Source organism: Dipodomys merriami, unplaced genomic scaffold (assembly GCF_024711535.1).
Source record: "Dipodomys merriami isolate MVZ:Mamm:240054 unplaced genomic scaffold, mDipMer1.0.p SCAF_22, whole genome shotgun sequence".
Taxonomy (NCBI): Eukaryota; Metazoa; Chordata; class Mammalia; order Rodentia; family Heteromyidae; genus Dipodomys; species Dipodomys merriami.
Window position 1 is genome coordinate 17,759,895 of NW_027203604.1, and position 9,122 is coordinate 17,769,016.

At 48.8% G+C, this 9,122-nt stretch overlaps 1 protein-coding gene across 1 annotated transcript in view; it reads left to right on the plus strand.

Annotated features, from left to right (window-relative positions):
• Positions 1 to 6,678, plus strand: part of Daglb (diacylglycerol lipase beta) — a 32,202-nt gene extending 25,524 nt beyond the window's left edge. The window contains exons 10-15 of the mRNA XM_070033503.1: positions 602 to 682; positions 771 to 898; positions 3,188 to 3,256; positions 3,780 to 3,852; positions 5,429 to 5,679; positions 5,797 to 6,678. Of these exons, the coding sequence (XP_069889604.1) occupies positions 602 to 682; positions 771 to 898; positions 3,188 to 3,256; positions 3,780 to 3,852; positions 5,429 to 5,679; positions 5,797 to 5,995 (801 nt within the window). The 3' untranslated portion in view covers positions 5,996 to 6,678. The remainder of the gene's footprint in view (positions 1 to 601; positions 683 to 770; positions 899 to 3,187; positions 3,257 to 3,779; positions 3,853 to 5,428; positions 5,680 to 5,796) is intronic.
• Positions 6,679 to 9,122: the final 2,444 nt, after the last annotated feature.

Here is a 9,122-nt window from a genome sequence, read left to right on the forward strand (position 1 = left end):
TGGAGTCGTGGCTCAAGAAGTGGAACTCTAGCCTTGAGCACAAGAGCTCACGGACAGCCCACAGGCCCAGAGTTCAAGCCCCAAGAATGGCAAAAGAAAAAAGAAGCTGGGTGCCATTGGTTCATGCTTGTAATCCTAGCTACTTAGGAAGCTGAGATCTGAGGATTGAGGTTCAAAGCCAGCCTGGGCAGAAAAGTCTGTGACTTTTATCTCCAATTAACCACCAGAAAACTGGAAGTGGCGCTGTGGCTAAAAGTGGTAGAGCACTAGCCTTGAGCTGAAGAACTCAGGAGTAGCATCCAGGCCTCTGGAATTCAAGCCATAAGACAGACCCCCCTCCTCCCCCAAAGAGAGAGAGAGAGAGAGAGAGAGAGAGAGAGAGAGAGAGAGAGAGCGCTCCTGCTTGGAAAGTACAAGAGTCTGAATCCAACTCCTAGGGAACCCCCAGAGAGGTTGCCACAGAGGTTGGCTAGCACCTGCTGGCCATCAGCATTGCTACCAGGGGCCAGGGACATACAGCAGGGGACAGTGAGGCTGTTGATGTGACTGTGCACACAGTGACCACAGTGACCACCCCCCCACCCTGTGTTTTGTGTTGTAGGGGATTTCGCAGGCTGCCAAGTACATTTACAGACGGCTTGTCCACGATGGGATTCTGAGCCAGGCATTCAGCGTTGCTCCTGTGAGATGAGACTTCTTATTCTCTTCTCCTGTTTCATTTGTCATTCATTCCTCGTAGCCTTTCTCTCAGTATGGCCTTTGTCCTCTAGGAATACCGGCTGGTCGTCGTGGGGCACAGCCTGGGGGCAGGGGCTGCTGCCCTACTGGCCATCATGCTGAGGGGTTCCTATCCCCAAGTCCAGGCCTATGCCTTCTCACCACCCAGGGGGCTACTGAGGTAAGATTCCCCAAGCCTCCTGTGGTAATAGCCTGTTCACAGCCAACATGGCAGCTTACCTGCATTGTGTAGTTCTACTCCACTCCTACCTCCAGGAAGAAGGGATTGGGAAGTGCTGTTTAGTTGAAGAAAGATTGTGGGGCTGGGAGACTGGTAGCTCACGCCTGTAATCCTGTCTTCCCCAGAAGCTGAGATCTGAGGATGGTGGTTTGAAGCCAGCCTGGGCAGGAAAGTCCATGAGACTTTTTTGTCCTGGTCATAGAGCCTGAATTCTGGGCCTGGGTGCCATCCCTTAGCTCTTCAGCTCAAGGATAGTGTCCTTCCACTTGAGCTACAGCACCACTTCTGGATTTTCTGCTTATGTGGTGCTGAGGAATCAAACCCAGGGCCTCATGCATGCAAGGCAAGCACTCTACCACTCAGCCACCTTCCCAGCCTCCCATGAGACTCTTAGCACCAATAAACCACCAAAAAAGCTGGAGTGGTAGAGTGCTAGCCTTGAGCAAATAAATAAATAAATAAATAAGCTCAGCAACAGCACAAAGACTTTATTTTGTAGAGTTTCACAGCAGAACTACTGAGCAGAAGATAGAGAATGTTCACCAATACCGCCCCTCATATACATTCCCACACACACATATGCATGCATGCCTAGCCTCCACCCCCACCAATTCCCCTAACTAGAAGCGGGCATTTGTGGTCACCAATAGATATACGTCACTATTTGGGTTTGGAGTGCTGTAAAATGACTTTATGAGTTTAAAAGCATATTTGTCTTTATTCACTCGCTGTACTGACCAGATGGTTCTGTGTAACTTTGTCTTGATCATAAATAAGTGTGTACCATAATGTCAATGAATGAAAGAGTGACACTGTGTCTCAAAGTGGTAGAGCACTAGCCTTGAGCAAAAGAGCTCAGGGACAGTGCCCAGAACCTGAGTTCAAGCCCTACGACGACTGACAAAAAAGAAAAAAGAAACCACAAATGAAAGATGGGGGGTCGGGGTCGGGTGGGGAGGGACTATATCCATCACAGAAAACATGGGAAATACAGAAAAGCAAAGAGGTCCAAAATCTTAGGTGGTGCTAGGATTTGAAACCAGGGCCTAGTGCATGCTAGTCAAGGGCTCCACTACTGAGCCACATTCCTAGTCCCCAAAAACTTTCAGCTTCTTTAGAAACACCCAAACAGAAAACTTAAAGAAGAGCAGAGAATAAGCTGGGCCTGATAGCTCACACCTATAATCCTAGCTACTCAGGAGACTGAGATCTGATTCATGGTTCAAAGCCAGCCTGGACAGGAAAATCCATGAGACTCTTATTTCCATTTAACCACCAGAAAACTAGAAGTGGCATTGTAACTCAAGGTGGTAAAGCACTAGCCTTGCCAAAATTGCTCAGGGGACAGTACCGAGACCAAAAGAAAAAAAAAAAAAGGCAAGAAAAGGAGAGTATGGGGGCTGGAAAGGTGGCTCAGTGGTAGAGTGCTTGCCTTGCATGCATGAGGCCCTGGGTTTGATTCCTCAGCCCCACATAAGCAGAAAAAGCCAGAAGTGGCGCTGTGGCTCAAGTGGTCGAGCTCTAGCCTTGAGCTGAAGAGCTGAGGGACAGCACCAAGGCCCAGAGTTCAGGCCCCACAACCGACCAAGAAAAAATAAAAATAAATAAATAAAAGCATTGGGCTAAGAAAAAATAAAGAAAGAAAAGGAGAGTATGGCTAAGGCTACATGTCCCTTTGTTTTGTTTTTTGTTTCTGTCGGTCATGGGGCTTGAACTCTGGGCTTGGGTGCTGTCCTTGCGCTCTTCAGCTCAAGGTGAGTGCTCTACCGCTTGAGCCACAGCGCCACTTCCTGTCCCTTTAGTCTCAACTGCTCAGGAGGCCGAGATAGGAGAATCACTTGAGCATAGGAATTTGAAACCAGCCTGGGCAACACAGATCTGTCTTAACACAGAAAAACTATACATACCATGAGAACTTTCTGTTTTAATCAGCTTTGACATTATCTACATATGTATCACTCATTTTTCTGTGTGTGGCCGGACCAAGCTCTTCCCTTTCTGCCTGCTTATATTGTTTGCCGGTGCACTAGGCCGATCCCACCAGGAGGGGTTGCTGCATTGAAGGCACAGTGCAAGTACTCCATCATTCAGTGCTGGGGTATTTTCTCTGTTGAATGGGTGAGGGCTTCCACCGTGCCTGATCAGTGAGTTGCCCATCTCCCCTCTACTGGAGTCTCCCCCGTGACCACAGAACCAGACTAACTTAGCTTCTCTTGTTTGACATTTCAGTAAGTCCCTCTATGAATACTCCCAGGACTTCATTGTGTCACTCATCCTAGGAAAGGATGTGATCCCCAGGTTGGTGTGTGGGATGATTGGTGGTCTGGGGTTGGGGAGGGTTGTTTTGGTTTTTTTTTTTTTTGGTTGATCGTGGGGCTTGAACTCTGGGCCTAGGTGCTGTCCCCTCAGCTGTTGGCTTAAGGTGAGCGCTTTACCACTTGAGCCACAGCACCGCTTCCAGTTTTCTGGTGGTTACTTTCCTGCCAGGGTTGGCTTTGAACTACAATCCTCAGATCTCAGCCTCCTGACTAGCTAGAATTACAGGTGTGAGCTACCGACGCCTGGCTTTGGGGAGGGTTTTTGAAAGAAAACGCCAAGCTGGGTGCCTGTAATCCTAGCTATTCAGGAAGCTGAAATTTGAAGCCTGTGGTTCAAAACCAGCCCAGGCAGGAAAGTCTCTTGATTTAGCTACTAAAAAGCTAGAAGGGGAGCTGTGGCTCAAGTGATAGAGCACTAGCTGTCAACAAGAAATTTCAGGGACCAGCATAAAACAAAACCCCACCAAGTTCTGTGCCTCAGTGTCTGATCTTTTGCTAAACAGGCTTAGTGTGTCCAACATGGAAGATTTGAAGAAGAGAATCTTGCGAGTGATTGCTCACTGTAATAAGCCGAAGGTAATGTGGGTGCTGGGATTGAGGGGGTCTACGGGAATTGGGGGGGAGCAGCCTCTGGGGCCTAGTGCATGTTATGCTATTGTTTGACATTCTCCTTCTGAACAGATTTGTGTCTAGGACTATGTGCTGCCTAAGGTAGAAAATGGCTACCTCAGACACAATACATATAATTAGGAAAAGGAAGGAACCAGCCCTGTGTGCTGAAATGCCTTGCCTTCCAACATACTTCATCCTGCCTTGGGACAGACAATATTCTGGTGCTCTTGGCTATATATTGTTCTCAGGTGTAGAAATGAGGTCCTAGGTTCAATTCCTCAGCACCACATAAGCAAAAAGAAAAAAGCCGGAAGTGGCGCTGTGGCTCAAGTGGTAGAGCGCTAGCCTTGAGCTGAAGAGCTGAGGGACAGCGCCCAGGCCCAGAGTTCAGGCCCCACGACCAGACCCAAACAAAAAAAAAGGAAATAAGGCCACCAAATACTGAGTTTAAGAGATTTATATGCTGGGCTCACACCTATAATCCTTACTATTCTGGAGGCTGGGTTTTAGAGGATAGTAGTTGGAGGTCACTCTGGACAGAAGTCACCAAGATTTTTTTTTTTTTTTTTTTTGGGTCCGGTCGTGGGGCCTGAACTCTGGGCCTGGGCGCTGTCCCTCAGCTCTTCAGCTCAAGGCTCTACCACTTGAGCCACAGCGCCACTTCCGGCTTTTTTTCTTTTTGCTTATGTGGTGCTGAGGAATCAAAGCCGGGGCCTCAGGCATGCAAGGCAAGCGCTCTACCACTGAGCCACCTTCCCAGCCTGAGAAGTCACCAAAACTTTTATCTCCAAAATAACCAGCAAATAACTGGGCTGGAGTTGTGATAGAAGGCCAACCAAGCAAGTACAACATACTGATTTCAAGCCTTCAGTAGCAAAAACAAAAAACACCAAAGGATATAAGAATATTTACTCTGTGAATATTACAGTTGTTAAAATGATGATAGAAATGTGACTGAGTATTCGTGCTATTTGAATATGTGCAAGGCCCTGGGTTCAATGTCCAGCACCCTCATCTTCTTCCTCTCCCCAAAAAAGAAAAAAGAAACTAGTATCTTTTTTTTTTTTTTTGGGTCCGGTCATGGGCCTGAACTCTGAGCCTGGGCGCTAACTCCTCAGCTCTTCAGCTCAAGGCCAGCGCTCTACCACTTGAGCCACAGCGCCACTTCCGGCTTTTATTTTTGCTTGTGGGTGCTGAGGAATCGAACCCAGGGCCTCAAGCATGCAAGGCAAGCGCTTTACCACTTAGCCACCTTCCCAGTCCGAAACTAGTATCTAATATGCTTAAGGTAAAGCTCATTTGCAAAATTGCCTGAAAAGAATTAAGGATCATTTGTCTGGGCTGAAAATGTAATTTGGCCATGCAGTGCTTGCCTACATGGCCATGGCTCTGGGATTAAGCCCTAGCACTGCCAAAGTGGGGGAAGAGGTTTAAATAGGGTTTCATAGCTCAAGAACCCCACAGGATGCCTTACGGTGCTGCACCTAGCACTCAGCATGAGGCAGAGACGCCACATTCTGTCCTGTGGTCCCACCCGCAGTACAAGATCCTGCTGCACGGCTGCTGGTACGAGCTGTTTGGAGGGAGCACTTCTAATTGTGCAACCGAGCTGGATGGGGGAACCCAGGGTGCACTGACACAGCCCCTTCTGGGGGAGCAGAGTCTGTTGACGCGCTCTTCCCCAGCCTACAGCTTCTCCAGCGACTCCCCCCTGGACTCTTCCCCCAAGTACCCACCTCTGTACCCTCCTGGCAGGATCATCCACCTGGAGGAAGAGGGTGCCACAGGGAGGTGAGTGTCCCTTGTCTCTAGGGCTAGCCTGTGTGTGTGTGTGTGTGTGTGTGTGTGACACAGAGGCTCCAGGTTGACGTTTTGCTAGCCAGCCTGTTGTTTTGTTTTTGTCTGAAGGTTTGGCTGCTGTTCTGCAGCTCAGTACAGGGCGAGGTGGGCCCATGAATCAGCATTCGGCAAAATTCTCATCGGCCCCAAGATGCTGACGGACCACATGCCCGACATCCTGATGAAGGCCCTGGCCAGCGTGGTGGCTGACAGGGGAGTCTGCCTCTCCTGTCCCAGCCAAGGCGGCTCAGATGCAGACATGGTGTGACCAGGCCTGTGGCACAGGGCTAACTCCCGCACCTGTTCTCAGGCTGACTTAAGGTGTGAGGAACTTCTGTGAGGCCATCAGCAGGACTTCAGGGCTTTCAAATGACCGAGCAACGTATAGGAACTAAGTTTTCATAGTATTAACAGGCTCAGGAGTTGGGAGTGCACAGGCAGCTCCTGAGCCCGCACCATGCAGGAAGCCCTCCCACCCCCTTGGTCCATCTGGGAACTGCCTTAGAAGCGGGGGGAATCCAACGGCGTTTGAAGACCCTCGGTGGATCTGTTGCCTCTCCCCTCAGGGTGTTGTCCTCAATCTATTTGGACAAGTCTGAACTTGGATGAAAGATGTGCACTATTTTTTTAACCGGGTCCTCCCGATTGGGGGTGTGAAGGGCAGCCCTGAGCTCCAGCCTGGAATGAAGAATGGAGGCAAGGAGAGCTCAGCTCTGCCCCCTCCCCACCCCCCCACCCCCCCCAGGCAGGAGATGATCCTATGAGAGCTGATCACCTCATCCTCATGCATTATTCTGGGCTGGAGGCCTGTCTGGCTCAGGGGCAGCTATAGACTTAATAAAGCACTTGCCCATCATTACATCTATCCAGTGTTCCCAGCAGGCCCACTGGGTAGTTTCTACATTCATGTTTGAAGTAGGATCTGTCTACTATAAACAAAAATGAAATATCTACGTTTTCCTGGTGTTCTGGCTACAGACAGCACAAGTACTGGATTCACCCACCAAAAGTCCAATGACAAAGATGTCTCTTAGAAGCTTAGACTTGTCTATAAGAATGGGGAAAGGATGAGCAGTAGCATGTCAGGGAGACGCAGGAATGAGTCCCACAGGGGTGAGGGTGGAACGAGGTAAGATTGCCGAGGCTGTGAGTGGAGCTGAGGAAAGGGGAAGGCCTCCCTGGCTCCTCCCATTGAGCTCCAGGACCTCTGGGGCCTCAGCCCAAACAGCTTTGAGAAACCTTCAAAGGGAAACCATGTGGTATCACATGCCTATAGTCCGGAGACTCAGGAGGCAGAAGCGGATGGAATGTTCTGGTTAGCCTGAATTACATGGTAAGATCATCTCCAACAACAAAACCCAAAATAAACCTTAAAAGACTTAAAAACCTGTAGGAGGCTCTTTTCAAAGCTCTGTTGGAATGCTCACAGCAGAATGCTACAAGGATCCCTCCAGTTCCTGCGCTTCCAGGGACGCGGGGGGGGGGGGGGGTTGGGGGGGCTGTGCACCTGCATCACCAAGACCACCCCCCAGTGTGTAGTGTGTTCCACCTCCGACCAGAGCACAAGATTGACAGTGACAAGTGACCAGAAGCTCCAAGTGATCCCATTGCCGTGAGGACAGAGATGCAACCGACCCCAGGAGGCGAAGAACTGAAACCATGAGATCAGAGCAAGCATCACAGAAGTCAGAAAGTGGAGACAATGCACTTCCAGATGGAAGGACCACAGATAACTGGACATCAACTTGATGACATGGAAGTTTATGAAGGAAGGAGCAGTCAGCAAACCCTGATATCTTGGAAATTGCTAAGCAAGACAGTGGAAGAACTAGCTTCAGAAATCTGAAGCAAGATTGGAGGATTCTGGCTCAAGGCCAGTCAAGGTACAATTAAAGGCCTCCATCTCAAACCAGCTGGGTATTAGTAGAGCATACCTGTAATCTCAGCCAGCAGATGTGTAGGCACTAGGATGGTTGTGGTCTGAAGCTACACCCAGCAAAAAAGTACAAGTCCCTCTAATCAGTAAACTCAAGCAAAAATGGCTTAGGACATGGCTCAAGTAGCAGAACCCTTGCTGAGCCCCTAAGTTCAAACCCTAGTACCACTACAAAGAAATCTGAAAGGATTACCAACCTGGAAATTTAGACCCCACCTAAGAGTAGAATGGCTCTTGTCAAAGATCCCAGAACTCAAAAATACTTCCATTACACTTTACAGAAGGCTACTCATTGGGAAAAATAAAATATGGGAATCTGTATGCAAGAAACAGAAGGTTAACATACAAGAAAGATGTGGTCATGTGACTGAGACGTAGGAAGATCAAAACATACCTTTTAAGATTCATTCATTTATTTATTTAGTCAGTCATGGGGCCTGAGCTCTGGTTCTGGGCGCTGTCCCTCAGCTCTTCAGCTCAAGGCTGGCGCTCTACTACTTGAGCCACAGTACCAATTCTGGCTTTTTCTGCTTATGTGATGCTGAGGAATTGAACCCAGGGCCTCACGCATACAAGCACTCTACCACTGAGCCAACTTCCCAGCCCCCTCAAGACTTAAAGCAAGGCACTGGTGACTCACGCTTGTAATCCTAGCAACTCAGGAGGCTGAGATCCAAGGATCATAGTTCAAAGCCAGCCCAGGCAGGAAAGTGTGAGACTCGTATCTCCAAAAACTTATTCAGAAAAAACGAAGTGGTGCTGTGGCTCAAATGGTAGAGCACTCGCCTTGAACACAAAGGCTTAAAGGACAGTGCCCAAGCCAAGTTCAAGCCCCAGCACCGGCCAAAAAAAAAAAATTTAGATAAGCTGAAGGTTCAGCTCACTAAAAGCACACAGAAAACTAAGCAAGTTATCCCAAAGGAAACCAGAAGTAAAAGGAAGGAATGGTTATTACGGAGTAGTTTGCACAGTGACCAAATCAGTGCTGAGATTCCACTGCAGCCTCCCTCCTAGAAGGCTGGATTGGAAGGAATCAAATGAAAAGCTTGTGGTTTATTACATGAGTGGAGATAATAAAAAATGACAACCAACTGCCAAGTGTTGCCTCTGTGGAGGGCAGGGGAAGACTGCTCCTTCTGGACCAAACGCAAAAATCTTGTTTTAGACTAGGGCATGGCCCAACTGGTAGAGCTCAATTCCCAGTACCATCAAAAAAGGCAACTTTATCACTTTCTTACTTGCCTTTGGTAAAAATTAAGTCTTAAAAATATAAGGAACCTTGGGGTTGGGAAGGTGGCTCAGTGGTAGAGCGCTTGCCTTGCATGCCAGTGGCCCTGGGTTCGATTCCTCAGCACCACATAAGCAAAAAGAAAAAAAAAGCCGGAAGTGGCGCTGTGGCTCAAGTGGTAGAGCACCAGCCTTGAGCTGAAGAGCTGAGGGACAGCGCCCAGGCCCAGAG